General features: G+C 56.0%; 5 protein-coding genes across 5 annotated transcripts; 1 reads left to right on the top strand and 4 right to left on the bottom strand.

Annotated features, from left to right (window-relative positions):
• Positions 1–542: 542 nt before the first annotated feature.
• C8Q71DRAFT_318318 (COG4 transport protein-domain-containing protein) lies at positions 543–3,587 on the bottom strand. Its single transcript, XM_047917777.1, has 10 exons — positions 3,105–3,587; positions 2,928–3,053; positions 2,643–2,874; positions 2,385–2,590; positions 2,175–2,330; positions 1,659–2,123; positions 1,434–1,604; positions 1,091–1,372; positions 902–1,033; positions 543–830 (listed from the first exon to the last, which is right to left on the bottom strand). The coding sequence occupies exons 1-10, from the start codon at positions 3,468–3,470 to the stop codon at positions 738–740; spliced, it is 2,229 nt and encodes a 742-aa protein (XP_047774267.1). The 5' UTR covers positions 3,471–3,587; the 3' UTR covers positions 543–737.
• A 296-nt stretch (positions 3,588–3,883) lies between these two features.
• Positions 3,884–6,204, top strand: C8Q71DRAFT_824619 (general substrate transporter). The gene is made up of 11 exons (XM_047926262.1): positions 3,884–4,115; positions 4,222–4,520; positions 4,570–4,661; positions 4,715–4,954; positions 5,010–5,216; positions 5,266–5,277; positions 5,334–5,452; positions 5,503–5,630; positions 5,690–5,753; positions 5,812–5,851; positions 5,901–6,204. Exons 1-11 carry the CDS (start codon positions 4,029–4,031, stop codon positions 6,050–6,052), a joined length of 1,440 nt encoding a protein of 479 aa, XP_047774266.1. The 5' UTR covers positions 3,884–4,028; the 3' UTR covers positions 6,053–6,204.
• On the bottom strand, positions 6,205–9,922 carry C8Q71DRAFT_784096 (uncharacterized protein). The gene is given in 7 exon segments (XM_047925015.1): positions 6,205–7,253; positions 7,304–8,414; positions 8,464–9,140; positions 9,194–9,481; positions 9,532–9,772; positions 9,783–9,886; positions 9,902–9,922. 4 exon segments carry the CDS (start codon positions 9,435–9,437, stop codon positions 6,454–6,456), a joined length of 2,832 nt encoding a protein of 943 aa, XP_047774265.1. The 5' UTR covers positions 9,438–9,481; positions 9,532–9,772; positions 9,783–9,886; positions 9,902–9,922; the 3' UTR covers positions 6,205–6,453.
• Positions 9,923–10,336: 414 nt separating this feature from the next.
• C8Q71DRAFT_318222 (uncharacterized protein) lies at positions 10,337–11,899 on the bottom strand. Its single transcript, XM_047917776.1, has 2 exons — positions 11,325–11,899; positions 10,337–11,274 (listed from the first exon to the last, which is right to left on the bottom strand). Exons 1-2 carry the CDS (start codon positions 11,650–11,652, stop codon positions 10,481–10,483), a joined length of 1,122 nt encoding a protein of 373 aa, XP_047774264.1. The 5' UTR covers positions 11,653–11,899; the 3' UTR covers positions 10,337–10,480.
• Positions 11,900–12,425: 526 nt separating this feature from the next.
• On the bottom strand, positions 12,426–14,242 carry C8Q71DRAFT_318218 (uncharacterized protein). Its single transcript, XM_047917775.1, has 3 exons — positions 14,101–14,242; positions 13,365–14,042; positions 12,426–13,313 (listed from the first exon to the last, which is right to left on the bottom strand). Exons 2-3 carry the CDS (start codon positions 13,984–13,986, stop codon positions 12,502–12,504), a joined length of 1,434 nt encoding a protein of 477 aa, XP_047774263.1. The 5' UTR covers positions 13,987–14,042; positions 14,101–14,242; the 3' UTR covers positions 12,426–12,501.
• Between the last annotated feature and the right edge of the window lie 460 nt (positions 14,243–14,702).

Raw genomic sequence — 14,702 nt, 5'->3', positions numbered from 1 at the left:
ATCAAGTCTCGGTCTGATCAATGTTGGCCCGCTGCTACAGTAGGGGCGGTCCATGAGGCTACCAAGCGTCCAAGTGTGCCCATTGATTGCATTGCGTTCCTGAATCTCCTCCTATCACGGCGGCCAGCGTAAGTCAGGGTGACCGGTCGTACTCAGCGCAACGTAGAGAAATGCATTTTCAACAAGTCGCCGGTAGTACCGCTTGGTAATAGCGCATGGGCCAAAATGCAGCACAAGCCTTGTTGGATCCACGCGCCCCACAATCTTACATTGGGGACGTATGACTAGGGAAATTACGACGTCGGCGCGGTATCACAAGTCCACGACAGACTCACCTGCGTATAGCATGTGGCAGGTTCGTCACCGCATGAAATGCTCAGCTAGGATGGCAGCTCTGATGAACAAGAGACTGAGATTCATTGAGACAGTCATCCGCTAGTGGTGGGTAGCCAGGTAGGAAGCTGAGGGTTGGCTGAGTACGTGGCATACCCCGCGATCTAAGTCTGATGTCCCTTCGGCACCGGAGCAGCAGGATCCAAGGCTTTGCAATTGTTTCAGTATAGCATCGTGACACGACGCCGCAATGTAGCAATGATACTTTGCAGCTCGTGCGTACCACCAACTCACTCAAGAACGTCTCATGATGCCTTCGTCAGGACCATCACGTACCAAAGGTGTTCCTTTCTTCGCATGCCCTCTTCAAACTGTGTACGGGTAAGGCGGAAAGTGGATTCCGATCAAACCCTGAGTGCGACAATATTGCGGGCTTCCTGTTCGCCGAGCTGCCACGCGATCCCTGATCCGTTGTAGAACTCATCCGCATCTTCCTCCTACACATGTATTTCAATTCAGCGTCCAGAGTCCCCGCCCGCTGCAAATACGATGTGTAAGGACAGCTTACCGAGTCGAGATTGAGCAACTGCGAGATTTGTTGAAGGCGCACGAACTTCTCGCGGACGTCACCGAACGCGGTTTGCGAGGAGAGGTATGAGGTGATCGCGCGGAGGTCCTGATCGAATCGAATTGCGCCAAGCTGATCGCAGGCCTTTCAGTACGAAGTAGCTCGTAGGACACCGGACGCATGTCTGACCTCGCTATATCTGAGCGTGCTGATGAATCGCTCCCATGGGCGGACAAGCACGTCGAGAGCCAACCCAAACAGGAGGCGATAGTTGTTCTCGGTGAAGGTATCCTTGTACCCGTCCACCAACGTTTCCCACGACTTGACGAAGCGTTTCCGCACGACGTCGTTATAACCCGCCTGAGCATAGCTGTCCTCGTCGATGACGTACGATACGTCCTTATAGACGTCCGAAATGAACGTGCGTAGTCGTGGACGCATCAGTTGGTTGAAGAGCTGTTCGATGCCGGCCTACGCAGAGAAGTAGCGGTCAGAGGAGACTAAAGGTACCAGTGACTGCCAACGGACTCACCCTGAGAGCAGAACGGAACTTCGTAACAACGCCGTTGAACGAAGCCACGGTGGCTCTGACTCCCTCGACTTCGCTGTCGAGATAGAACTGTGTGATCAGCGACGACGCAGACAACTCCTTCACTAGGCGCTCCATGTGTCCTGAAGAAATGTCGAGGTCATTCAGCAGCACCTACGCAGCATCTTGTGAGCTAGTGACTTATGGAATGAACTGTGTAAGACTCACGATGAAGGCCAGCCTATTCTCCCTCTCAGCTTTATCCCCTCTTGTCCCAGCAGGTCCTGCCGTTCGGTACACGTCGTCCAGCTTCCGCTTGATCACACCCGTGTACTCCTTGTCCACGACGTCCCGCAGCAACTCCGCCGTACGCTGCACCGCAGCAAGCGAGCCGCAGGAGAGCAGCCTGTTCAGTATCGCCTTGAGGATGTAGAACGCGTCGTCGGGCGTCGTCGTCACGGCCGGTAAAGCGAGGAGGTCCGCAGAGGAGAGTCGGTGCACCTTGTCGAGGGCGCTGCGTGCGTACCAGGATTCGAGAGGGACGTAGTAGGCTGTAAGCATGTCCTCAAAGTGCTGCTTTGATGCGGACGCTTCGATGGCGCGAAGGCCGTCTGGAAGGGGTTTGTCTTCACCATTGTCCGATTGATCTGAGGCCTTCTCCTCCCCGTCAACATCTGTATCCGAGTAGTCGTCCTATGCGATCCCTGTCAATGATTACTGCAGGGACACAACAGATGTCCGAACCTTCAGGCGGTCGTACATGAACTTGCGGAACAGACTCCAGCGTCCGCTCATACCCGCTGCCTCAGTCAGAACCTTGTCGATCTCCCGCGGGTCAACCTCCTCGTCAGCGTCATATTGGGACGGTTGCTTCCGAGACGTGTTGCTCGTATCTGAAAGCTGGCAGAGCTGTTGTCGACATACGGCGATCGCAAAAGCGATCTAGTTGCGTACCTTCCGCTCCATGGCCCGCTCCTCTACCCATCCCTCGATCATGTCATTGACCACGCGGTCCGACTCCTGTAAGAGACGCTCTATGACCGGAGTCATTTTACCCGGACCGTAGTACTTCTCAACTATGGGCTGGTGTTGATCCACGATCATGGCAATGCTCTCGAAGAGAGCCGTCAGCGCGGTGATGTAGAATAATGGGGATGATGCTGCACGGCCTGTCAGCGAGCCATCACCAATGATATAGACTTCTACACGTACTCTTCGCTGAAGCGGGCGCCCGAACGCGTACAAGGTCTACGACGAACGCAGCATACGCTTGCAGTCCCTCCAACTCCCACCCAATCGCCGGGAACAGCTTGAAGAACCGACTCGTCGCGGCCGCATCACGCGACTGGCTCGCCTTGTCGAATTCGCGGCGGAAGATCGCCAGCAGCTCCTCGCGCGCAGCATGGAGGGTCTGCGCCGGAGGCAAGTGGCTTTCTGGTGTGGGCTAGACTCAGTCTATGAGAGGCTCATAGCCGACGCCGACTGAGGGATACGTACGACGGCCGTTTCTGCGAACAAGCCCGAGATGACTTCGGTGGGGAGCGACATCGCGCGCGAGCAATGTCGCGTTGCGGATTCCCAGTCCTTAGCTTCCATCGCTGACTGGAGTGCGTTGAGAGATGTCTATTGGAGGGACTCAACGTTGTGCATGTGCGGCAATGCGACGAAAGTGACCTTAAGCTCCATAACCTGTCCGACACGCTCAGCGGCCTCTCGCACCCTCCGCATCTCCTCATCCAAGGTTCGTACGAACCCACCGACTTCGTCGGCAGTTTTCGCTGTGCGCGAGACCGTCTGGTCAAATACAGAGGCTTCCGCATGCAGCTCATCCAGTGTCGGGCCTAGCGACTGCAGGCGCGCCAGAGAGTTAATGACCGGCTCTTGAGATGCGAGTAGTTCGGCGAGTGACGAGGAAAGCTCAGCTTCTTCAGACTGCAAAGAAGAGAGACATGACAGGATCTCTGATAGCTTCGTGAACTTGTGAGGGTCTGGACGTTGTGAGTTCCCGTACGACTCCGCCGACAGAGCGTCGACCGCCATGATGGTGAGCAGGTATGTGCGTGCCCAACGAGTGATCTACGAACACAAAATCACAAGCCCACGGTGACGATGAAAGCTTTGAGGTTGTTGCAGTGAAGTGGATGGTCCGCGGTAGAGTGTGCAAGTCTCGGAGTGGCGCGGAATTGGGAGTCGTTATGCCGTACAGGAAAAAATAAATATTGAGACCCGTAGGTCTACCACTCCGGGAAAGCGTGTCATCCTTGTGCAGGGGCCATGCTAATCTTCTCTGTATCGTTCCAATTTTTTCGTATGTCACCCCGAAGGGGACATCAGTTGAGGTTTGAGAAGAAGGAGATGTTACGGACTCGTGCGTTTCGTGCAGCTCGCGGTGCATCATGTGATCAGTGATACGCGCTACGCGTCGGTCGGGCAGCAGCGCGTCTCACGCCGCAGCGCACTCGCTGCGCAAGGCTCCCTCCACTTACTTACATATGGCCATAGCCTGGAGATAGTCTCAGACAGTTCGCATTGCCGGTTCGAAGTATCTTCTCATCTTGAGCACAGGTCTACTTGAGACGTATCATCCTCGGGTTTATAATGGCTCTCGACTTCGCGCACGAGCCCCAAGCGTTCACGACGTATGGGTGGATAGCATGCGTGTGGGTCCTCGTAGTCTCCTTTCAGGTGAGTCCTCGGTCAACTGCCAGTCTTACGGTGCATATCAATTGCACCCGTTAGGTGAGGATTAGAAATGAGTAGCGTTGGCGCGACAGCTAAATGTTCCCCACAGTATGGCTTCCACATATCCTCCCTCAACCAAATCCAAGCGGTCCTCACCTGCCGCGCCCTCGACGAGACTAGCCCTCCGACGCACTTAGGCATGCCCACCTGTATTCCCATGTCCGACGCCACCTTCTCCGTGGTGACCTCCGTCTACACCGTTGGTGGGCTCATGGGAAGCCTGGGTGCGAACCTCGTCATGGACCGCTGGGGCCGCAGAGGCGCTGTCCGCATAAGTGCGATTGCAACTGGGGCGGGTGCTGCATTGATGGGTGTCTCTGCCGGTCTGGCGCCATTGATTGTCGGAAGGTGTGTGGGGATATTGCGTACCGGAACAGACCTGTTTAGTGGCCGCCAGGACATTGACCGGTGTCGGTGCCGGGATTGGTCTCTGCGTCGGTCCGATTTATCTCTCTGAGTTGGCTCCTCCCAAGAAGCGAGGTGCAGTGGGTATGTTCAACCTTTCGTATCTGCCTTCCCGCGCTCATGCGACATCTATGCAGGCGTCCTGACCCAATTCGCAATCGTCGTAGGTATCATGATCACCCAGATCATGGGTCTCCAACTCGCGACCGCCACCCGCTGGCGCATAGTCCTATTCTTCTCTGCCGCCCTCGGAGCGATGCAATTCGTGTTGAGCGGTGGCATGATTGAGTCTCCGACGTGGCTCGACCGCAACGGGTTACTCGTGGAGAAAGACAAAGTCACGCAGAGGATATGGAAGAGTGGGCGAAGCCCCGATTGTCTGTCTTCTCGTACTGCAGTATGCGCGCAGAGTAGCTGACAATGGGCTCTTAGCGTCGAACTACGATAGCCAAGACCCCCTGCTTGGCGCAGATCTCGAGGCAACTGAAGAAGATATTCGGACGCCAGTCCCTGTCGTCGAGGTGCCCGAACGCAATGATCAAGAGGAAGCCATCAAGGTGCCGGAACTACTGGTGACGCCCAGCCTCCGCCGCCCGCTGACGATCGTCTGCTTCTCCATGCTAGTACAACAATTGTCTGGTACGACGCACTGTCTAAATTGTTACCATTGTCGCTGACGGCCCTTCAGGTGTCAACGCAGGTACAACACTGTCTATTCTAAGGGGATGTGACTAGCTAACTCTTAGTATGAACCAGTGTTGTACTACAGCAATGACATCCTCTCGAAAGCCCTGCCCGACTGGGGGCCGTGGATCTCTGTTGGCATCACCGTCGTCAACTTCCTGATGACCTTTGCGCCTATAGCCCTCATTGATGCACGTGCTCCGCCTTCATCGTTTGGCTGGTCCGCTAATTGTGGTAATAGCGCGTTGGGAGGAAACAACTCCTGTCGGTCTCGGCCGGCGGCGCGATCCTCTCCCTGCTGGGCGTCGGCTTCGGGCTCAATTCGGGCCTCGTCGCGCTCGCCAGCGTTACGATCATCTCCTTCGTCGCGTACGTTCATCATTTTATATGTGTCGGGATTATCGGGGGGTTGTTAACATTTCGCGCAGCTCGTTCGCCGTAGGTATTGGCCCAGTGCCATTCGTCATGATCCCAGAAGTATCGCCCCAGCATGTAAGCAGCTCCACAGCGCTCAACAATCCTACAACTAACCACACTTCACTGTACACAGGCCGTCTCCGCGCTCTCCTCCGTCGCGCTCTCGCTCAACTGTAAGTCCGCCCCCACCCCCTCGATCGCCGTGCTCATTGCCACACGCAGGGATCGCGAACTTCCTCGTCGGGCTCGTCTTCCTCCCGCTGCGGAACGCGCTCTCGGGGGGCGCCGAGGACAAGGAGGGCCGCGTATTCTACGTGTTCGCCACTCTGCTCGCGTTTTGCACGTTCGTGCTGTTCAGGGTGTATCGAGGCTGATTCTCCAAAGCTGCACCACACGTGTATTATAGGGCTCGAGTCATGGGATTGTTTGATGTTGGGTTGGTACGTCAAGCCGCCGCAGCCGCCGCCGCAGTTGGCGTGGTGGTTTGTACAGGAGAGGGCGCAGAGATATGGATCAATAGCATATTCGTCGTTGTGATGGTACGCTATACACAATATGGCACGAGGGCCGTGAGTTGAGAGCATATGGTGGTGAACGACATCGTGTGTTACTACAGAAGACAGGACGTGTGACGTGGATGGATGAAGCACGTCATAACAGACCGATCTAGCTATAGTCAAGGAAAGGAGAAGCGACGACCGCGCTCGTCTTGTGTATACTTGGGACAGATGTGAAGACCAATACAAGTGCCGTAGAAAAGACAGAAAAATCGAGTCTACATATCCTCCGACGCTCCGAGTATGCTCATGAACTCACTGTATGTAACCCCCTCGTCCCTCTTCTTCTCAACTTCACGAACCTCGGCCTCGACATCTTCCGGGGAACGAAGCCTGCGGTACATCGCACTGTTCCTGATGTCCTGGATCGTGTCCATGTCGCGCTCCACGATCCTGAACATCCATCGCAGCTGCATCAGGAAACCTTCTGGTGTCAGCAATGGCTTGAACTCTTCGTGAGCGGAGGAAAAGACGTCCTCATTCTCCCGAGCATCTATCAAAAAGCAGTGTTTCGCCTGGCCGATGGCGAGGAGCGACTCGAGTTGCCATTGCTTGATCGGTCGGAATATTTTATTTGTCGGATCGTATCCGGCGGCGGCGTAGGCATAGAGATAGAAGAACGATTCAAGGTCATGGCGATACTTGTGCATTGGAGGACCCTCTTTGCGTAGAAGGTCCAGCGCCATGAACGGGCCAGTCCCAGTGCGGTATCTCGGTTTTTGCATATGGTCGCCCTCCAGCGGCGCACTCGTCGACCCCGGAACTTGCTCCGCGTCGGGTTGGCTCTGCGGTTCGTTCGACGGATTGACCGTCTTCGCACCCCCAGTTATCCATGATAACCATGAAGCGCTCGCTGCCGCTTTTAGAACAGACTGAACGTCGCCGTTGCTATGATCTTCCGCGAGGTCCCAGTCGCAAAGCACGCCGATGACTTGCCCGTCCTTGATGAACCACATGATGTTGTTGATGCTGATATCGCGGTGAAGTATCTTCGACGTCTCGTACACCCAGTGATGAGCTAAAGGACTCGTCAGACCGAACTCTAGCTTCGCGCTAGATATGACGCACCACGAACGACATCCACAAACACGATGTGGAAACCCTGCGCAGATCCGATGGCCTCCAAACGTTGGTAGCGCTTGAGGATCAAAGTGCGGCAGACGCGCAGGTCTTGCTCCTCGGGGATAATCCCCATCGCGACACGGGGCAGCCCCATCTCCTCGATGCTCTTCGTGACGGCGCACTTCAGGTCTACGATATAGTCCAGGTATTTCGGTTTCTTCGCGGCCAACTGCTGACGAACAGTACGGATCATCCTGTCTTCGGCCTGACGCGCCTTGTGTGGCCACGCCACCTTCGCAACGAGCGGTTCCGACCCGCACATCTCCAGCGCAGGGCCACGCCTGGCCTTGACAGCGATGATGGTCGTCCCTCGACCGATGAGACCGAACGCGGTGTCGACTGGGCGGATCTCTTCGGAATTGTCGGTGTCGATGTCGAACTCGAGCTGGCGTGAGGCGCCCTGTGCATCCGGAACCTCCAATCGAACAAGCATGTTGGGCAGCGTATAGCCAAACTCATGATGGAAGACATCTCGGCGCTCGATGGTCTCGTTGAAGATCAGGAACGGGTGGATTCCCAAGTCGTGCACGCCTGCACCTCCCATAGCGGCAAGAACCAGGAGAAACAGAGGGGCTTCCTTGCCCAAGAACTCGAATGCTCTCGTGAACACGAGACCCATGCGGTCACCGTAGACGAGTCGCATGTTGTTTCCCTCGATGAGGAGTCCGATAGCATATGAGCGGACGTTGGACGACATGATATGATTCACGTATCGCACGATTTGGACCTCCTTGCCGGTCATGCGGCGGTGTCCGCTAGATGGTTCGGATGTGGCACGCGTGTGCTTGGAACCGAGTGCCGGGATCGCCTCCTCGGCCGTGCGCTTGCTCACGGAAACGGCATCGCCGGTCTCCTGTGGTACGTCTTCAGTTGACGTATCTGCGTCCTGAGTATCGTCTTCGAGGAGGGCCTCAACCTCAGCTTCTGATGCAATCTCGTCCTCAGGAGCCTCGTCTCCAGCCTGCGATACAGGCTGGTCTTGGTCCGCCCCGGTCTGGTCAATAGGACCCTCCCCAGCTGCATCGCGCTCGCCTTGTGAGCGGGGATGAGTCGCCTGCTTTAGGCAAATCAGTTGGCGATAGCAAGTAGGGCAGGATGGGACGAACCGATATAATGAATGTACCATTCTCGCAGCGGACGAATATGTCTCGCAACCTGTTTTTGACATTTTCCTCCGACTTCCCGACCTCTATGGGGACCAACTCCCACTCCCACACAAGCGTATCCTTCGCAACACCGTAGGTGCCATCCGGCTTATCCCTTGACTTGCGGTTGCCGATAGCTTCGCGGTCTTGGGTAATAAAGCGGCCCGCGTACATGCGCGGCGTACAGTTACGGTCGGACCGCGTCCAGTGCTGTTTGACAGTTTCGAGCCGTTGCTGACGCTCCTTGACATCGGCGGTCGCTTGACGCGTGTCGTGCGCCGAGTCGTTCGGGCCGTAGAGCTGCGCCAAAAACCCGTTGGCCATAAGGTTGAACGGTGCATAGCCGGCCCGCTCTTTGCTCTTGCGGTATAATTTAAGATCCGGTCCCAAGAGCGAGTAGTGTTTTGCCTCCTTCCCCTTCACGCCCGCCCTGCGATACGGAGTCGGGGGTATGTGTTCCCAGCCGAAGCCAAAAACAGTGCGTATGAGCATCTCGACATCACAGTCCCAATGGATCTTATCGGTGTACTCCCGGCGAATGAAACCCTCGTGTCTGTCTTTCGAGATATAGCCGCTGGCATCCTGAACGCTATCGACGGTCTTGATCTGGTGGGGCGTAGACTGAACAACTTCGGGCCCTTAGGTATTCAAGTTAGTGCGATGGTCAAGACCAGGGGAACCTGCTCCTTACGTTTCCCTTTCTTGTTCTTGGAAGTCTTGGAGGGAGTACGAGGCTCCCGGGGGCCGGGCGGTGCAGATTGTAGGTACGGCCACATATTGTGGCGGGGATGGGGTTCTCGTGGGGGCTCAACTGATTGGATGTTGACGATGAAGAAAGCTAGAGGATGATCCGGTGACTCTGTGCACAGAGAGAGCGGTGGCCAGATGCCTGCGAGTGGGAGCGGACGACAACATTGCACCTGGGGCGCGTCCATGTTTATATACACGCCTGCGCGTGATCAGAGAAGAGCGTGGCTACCTGATTTCAAACTCAGCGGTGTGGCCGGTGAGTCAGAAAGAACAACGCACCGCGGTGCCTGTCGTGGACGTGGACGTACAAGTTCAGCAGGGCCTGCCAAATCGGGGGGACAATGCAAGCAGCCACACTGATCAGTGATGGCAACGTGGGAAGATGAAACCTGGGTTCCCGCCCCGCCGAAGAGCCCGCTCGGTGCCCTTGCCTTGTTAGAAACTGCTGCAAGGGCAGTTTCCGACGGAGATGCTTGAGTCGAATGTCACTTGGAGATGAGCGATGTAGTTGAGTGCAGGCCCGGGCCAGGAGGTCCAGGAGGAGTTGGCCCCGGACCCCGGTGGCGTTGGGCGACGCCACACACCTCCGGGCGTCTACGAAGATCTCAGATCAACGCGTCGACCACTGCCAGTGCCAGTGGCCGCAGTGGCTGCCGCCGCTGATGCCATGTCCGGACAGGGCCAGATCTGAGCATTGTCTCAGACCGCGAGGCTGCAGGTACCATGGCAGCGCTGCATTGTATTAGAGCAACTGTCCGACTGCCTCGTTGAGGATGCTTGCGTCAGTGCGCCCATTCCAGACTACAACACATCCCCTCAGTGGCAAGTCGGTGACCCGCGCACTCTGTGGCCTTGAGACTCCGGTTTGCGGCGTGGCCTACGCCGCCAGATAGCCAGGGTTAGGTATCAGCGATCTCTTGTTAAATCGATCAATGAATTGAGACAACAGAACGACATTCGTGCGCTCGCAGTCAAATGCACGTCGACCACCGCCGCGGCCACGACGGGCGTCACGGTCGGGACATCATTGAATACTTAGTAACCTCGGCTTATGTTCACTCGACGAGAACAAAATCTGCGTCGGGTCCTCTTCCCCCATCGCCTACCACACCCGCGCCCTCCCGCGTCCCAGCACGCGCACCGCCTGCCACTCACCCGTATGCTGCACTAGGTCGCATAGTCCACCCAAGACCAATGCAAGTGGCGTAGAGGGGACAGAAAATCGAGTTTACATATCCTCCGATGCTCCGAGTATGCGCATAAATTTACTGTAGGTGACCATCTTGTCCCTCTTCTCCTCAACTTCGCTGATCTCGGCCTCGACATCTTCTGCGGAACCAAACCACCGCGCATCCTCTAAATCTTTAATCTCGTCCATCTTGCGCTCCACGGCCCTGAACAGACGAATGAGTTCAGTCAAGAAACTTCCTGGCTGCAGCAATGGCTTGAAGTCTTCGTGCGTGAAGGCAAAGACCTGCTCCTTCTCCTTCGTATCAGTCAGAAACCAGTGCTTCGCTTTGCCGATGGCGACGAGCGAGTCGAGCTGCCATTGCTTGATCGGTCGGAATGTTCTATCTGTCGGAGTGTACCCGGCGACGGTGTAAACGTAGACATACAAGAATGACTCGAGGTCGTGGCGATATTTGTGCATTGGAGGAATGCCTTCGCGTAGAAGGTCCAGCGCCATGAATGGACCAGTACCAGTGCGGTATCTCGGTTTTTGCAGATGTTCGCTCTCCGGTGGCACAGTCATCGAACCTGGAACCTGCTCCGCGTTGGTTTGACTCTGCTGTTCGTTCGACGGTTTCGCCATCTTCTCGCTCGTGCTCGTCTCTTGTAACAACGAAGCGTTCACCACTTTCGCGGGTCGAATAGACTGAACGTCGCCATTGCTATGATCTTCCGCGAGATCCAAGTCACACAGTACGCCGATAACTTGCCCGTCCTCGATGAACCACATGATGTTGTTGATGCTGATATCGCCGTGAAGTATCTTCGACGTCTCGTACACCCAGTGATGAGCTATAAAATTGATCAGATCGAACTCTGGCTTCGAATCAGATACGACGCACCACGAATGACATCCACAAACACGGTGTGGAAACCCCCCGCAGACCCGATGGCCTCCAAGCGTTCGTAACGTTTGAGAATCAAAGTGCGACAGACGCGCAGGTCTTGCTCCTCCGAGTCGGGGATGGTCCCCATCGCAGCACGGGGTAGCTCCATCTCCTCGATGCTCTTCGTGACGGCGCACTTCAGATCAACAATATGCTTCAGATTTTTCCCTTTCCTTGTGGCCAGTGTCTGACGAATAGTGCCTATCCGTGTCGTCTTATCCTCAGGCTCACGCGACTTGTGTGGCTGGTAAGAACCGGGCTTTGTGGACTTCGGAAACTGCATTCCCTGCCGGAAAGGTGGGGTAAATGGAATTTTGACGATGACGAAGCCTTCAGGATGATCTGTGCAGAGGGAGAGTTGTGGCTGGGCGAGGTGACTGGGAACCGACGACAACACTGTTGCACCTTGGGCGCGTCCGTGTTCACATGCATGTCTGCGCGTGACCTAGCAAACAGTGTGGCTACCAGAGTTCAAAGTCAGCGGCATGTCAAGAAGGTTAACGCACCGTTCCGCCCGCCGTGGACGTGGTTATACAAGTTCAGCAGCACCTGCCAAATTGGGACAAAAATGCAAGCAGCCACACTCATACGGCACGTGGGAAGGTAAAATCTGGCTCAGTTCCGCCCAAGTTCCGCCCCGCCGAAGAGCCTCTGAGCCACAGATTCAGTATGCGTGCAGAGTGGCTGACATTAGGCTCTTCAAAAGTAGCCAGGATCCCCTGCTTGGCGCAGATCTCGAGGCAACTGAGGAAGATACTCAGACGCCAATACCTATCATCGAGGTGCCCGAACGCGATGACCAAGAGGAAGCCACCGACACTCAGAGGAAGGGGCATACCGTGCGGCCAAGGAACATATTAGCCACGGTTCGATCGAACCCCACCACCTACATCCTCGCGCGTGTCCCCGTTCCTAGACTGTTCCCCAACATCTGCGATGCACCCATTGGTCTTAGCATGTCCGGAAAATTGCTCCCCTAGTAGCCCGTGCATCTCTAGCTTTGCCGCACCACAGGGAGCGTCGCTCTGCTTTGTAGCAAGCCATGTAATGTGTATCCCATAATTGATTACTATGTCCATGTCCGGATTACAGTGTCACGTCTACGTGCTAAGTGAGAGTCAGGATAGGTGCTTCATACATCCTCCGGTGCCCCTAGAATTTCCATGAACTTGCTGTAAGAGATCATCTCCTCCCTCTCCTTCTTCCGTCCCTCGATCTCGGGATCGTTAGACTCTCCCATTAGGCCTCCGTATACAAGCATGTCGATCTCGATCATCTTGTATTCGAGTCTCGCAAATTGTAGCAGGAGTCGACGCAGGAAGCCCCGAGGGCTTAGTAGCGGTTGTAGGTCCGCATGGGCTCGTTTGATGACATCGTCTCGAGGCTGAGGCTGGGTGAGGAACTTGCGCTTACTGTCCCCGATTGCAACGAGCGAATCCCGCTGCCACTCCTGGATGTAGGTGAACGCTTGCGTAGCCGGATCGTACGTCACTGCAAAGCAGATGTAGATGTAGAAGAACGATTCTAGGTCGTGACGATACTTGTGGATGGGCGGGTCGCCCTCACGCAAGAGGTCCATAGCCATGAACGGGCCCGTGCCCGTACGGTACCTCGGCTTGACTTCAGCCTGTGGCTCTGTGGTTACGCCTGACGGCTTGTCGCCTTCCTGAGGCGGAGGCGGTTCCGTTGCTTGGCCCTCGGGAACGGAGGGCAGAGTCGTCGTTGTCGGCTTCGCGGCTTCAGCTTCTTGTACTATTGGCCAGATCACCGCGGTAACGTCACCAGCACGACGAATAGGCCTGTACTTGCCGGCACTCTGGTCTTCGGCAAGGTCCCAGTCGCATAGGACACCGACAATCCTCCCGTCAAGCCGATACCACATGATGTTATTGAGGCTGATATCGCGATGCAGGATCATTGACGTCTCGTACACCCAATGATGAGCTGCAGGCAAGGTGAGATGACGATGACACTCAGTGTTTAGCGTGCACGTACCGCGAACGACATCTAAGAACACGACGTGGAAGTTCTCCGCGGATCCGATGGTCTCCAAGGGCTCGTACTTTTTGAGGATCAGAATGCGGCAGGCTCGGAGGTTTTCTGCCCCGGGATCGACACCCAATGCACAACGAGGGAGGTGCATGTCTTCTGCGCTCTTCGTCATAGAACACTTGAGGTCCACAATATGCTTCAAGTAGTTCGGCTTCCTCTCAGCCAGACGTCTGCGAACCACCTTGATCATCTCATCCTCCGGCTTCCGGACAGCGTGCAGCCAGGCGACTTTTGCAACGAGGGCCTCCGTGCCAAACAGCTCTTCCGCCTCAGTGCCGGGCGCTGCAACCACGGGAATGACCGTCGTCCCTCGTCCAATCATGCCGAACTCGGTGTAGAGCGTACGGCCTCGGCTCGACTCGTCGTCCAGCGTCCCTGTCATCACCTCCGAGTCTTCCCAGCTCGCCTCCTGCACCCTGCCGCTCAGGGTCTTCCCCTTTTGCTCCCCTTCTATGGTGCCGCTATCACTGACGTCGAAATCGAACTCGACTTCGACAACCGTCTCCTCATGTTCGATGTTGAGTCGAAGCTTTGCGCCTCGGTCCCCGCTCGTCAGGCAGAACATGTCACACCCGCCTTTCGAACAGCGTGGAGAGACCCCATCTTGGCCGGAATTGAGTGCTGTTGCACTAGGTCAAACACGGCCAGTGACATGATATGTACGACCAGACTAGCTCACTTACACACCGGTTGTATGCGCTTCGCGTCACGGTCAGTGGATGTACCAGGCGGTGCAGACGTGACCTTTGTACCAGCCATCCTGTAGCGGGCAAACAAGCGATTTAAAGGGAGATTTGGTGGTTGATGCTGAATGATGCCGAACGCCCGAGGATGACCTGGCTGCGCAGAGGTAGAGTCAATGGGGCCGCGGAAGCCTGCAAGGTGGGAACGGACCATTGCGCTTGCGGCGCGTCCATGTTTATATACACGCCTGCGCGTGATCAGAGAAGAGTGTGGCTACCAAATTTCAGACTCAGCAGTGTGGCCGGTGAGTCAATGGCAACGACGCACCGCGGCGCCCGCCGTGGACGTGGACGTACAAGTTCAGCAGGGCCTGCCAAATCGGGGAGACAATGCAAGCAGCCACACTGATGCGGCATCATGTGGGGTGCGGCCCAACCCGCCGGTCCATATCTCCAGTCAGGTCGACTGCAGCATTTGGTACTGCACGGCTGCCCGGATACGGAGGCACTCTCACTGCCGCAATATGTGCATGTTCGTCGTTGCGATACACGTTGTATCCAGTATGGTACAAAGGCTGTGGTTGTGAACGATATCTGT

This window comes from Rhodofomes roseus (genome assembly GCF_022264815.1).
Source record: "Rhodofomes roseus strain CIRM-BRFM 1785 chromosome Unknown C8Q71scaffold_28, whole genome shotgun sequence".
Taxonomy (NCBI): Eukaryota; Fungi; Basidiomycota; class Agaricomycetes; order Polyporales; family Fomitopsidaceae; genus Rhodofomes; species Rhodofomes roseus.
Note: the sequence above shows the minus strand (reverse complement) of the source record. Positions and strands in the feature narration are given on the sequence as shown.

Excerpts from the sequence above, each read along its gene's own strand:
- C8Q71DRAFT_318222 (XM_047917776.1), bottom strand. The coding sequence starts at position 11,652 with ATGCAGTTTCCGAAGTCCACAAAGCCCGGTTCTTACCAGCCACACAAG. Across the intron at positions 11,275-11,324 it reads GTTTGTGGATGTCATTCGTG|CTCATCACTGGGTGTACGAG; the intron begins GTGCGTCGTATC and ends TCAATTTTATAG.
- C8Q71DRAFT_824619 (XM_047926262.1), top strand. The coding sequence starts at position 4,029 with ATGGCTCTCGACTTCGCGCACGAGCCCCAAGCGTTCACGACGTATGGG. Across the intron at positions 4,116-4,221 it reads TCCTCGTAGTCTCCTTTCAG|TATGGCTTCCACATATCCTC; the intron begins GTGAGTCCTCGG and ends TGTTCCCCACAG. Across the intron at positions 5,453-5,502 it reads CGCCTATAGCCCTCATTGAT|CGCGTTGGGAGGAAACAACT; the intron begins GCACGTGCTCCG and ends TTGTGGTAATAG.
- C8Q71DRAFT_318318 (XM_047917777.1), bottom strand. The coding sequence starts at position 3,470 with ATGGCGGTCGACGCTCTGTCGGCGGAGTCGTACGGGAACTCACAACGT. Across the intron at positions 2,875-2,927 it reads TGTTCGCAGAAACGGCCGTC|CCCACACCAGAAAGCCACTT; the intron begins GTACGTATCCCT and ends GACTGAGTCTAG. Across the intron at positions 2,591-2,642 it reads GGCGCCCGCTTCAGCGAAGA|CATCATCCCCATTATTCTAC; the intron begins GTACGTGTAGAA and ends CAGGCCGTGCAG.
- C8Q71DRAFT_784096 (XM_047925015.1), bottom strand. The coding sequence starts at position 9,437 with ATGGACGCGCCCCAGGTGCAATGTTGTCGTCCGCTCCCACTCGCAGGC. Across the intron at positions 9,141-9,193 it reads CAAGAACAAGAAAGGGAAAC|GGCCCGAAGTTGTTCAGTCT; the intron begins GTAAGGAGCAGG and ends TGAATACCTAAG. Across the intron at positions 7,254-7,303 it reads GTTTGTGGATGTCGTTCGTG|CTCATCACTGGGTGTACGAG; the intron begins GTGCGTCATATC and ends CGAGTCCTTTAG.
- C8Q71DRAFT_318218 (XM_047917775.1), bottom strand. The coding sequence starts at position 13,986 with ATGTTCTGCCTGACGAGCGGGGACCGAGGCGCAAAGCTTCGACTCAAC. Across the intron at positions 13,314-13,364 it reads GTTCTTAGATGTCGTTCGCG|CTCATCATTGGGTGTACGAG; the intron begins GTACGTGCACGC and ends CCTTGCCTGCAG.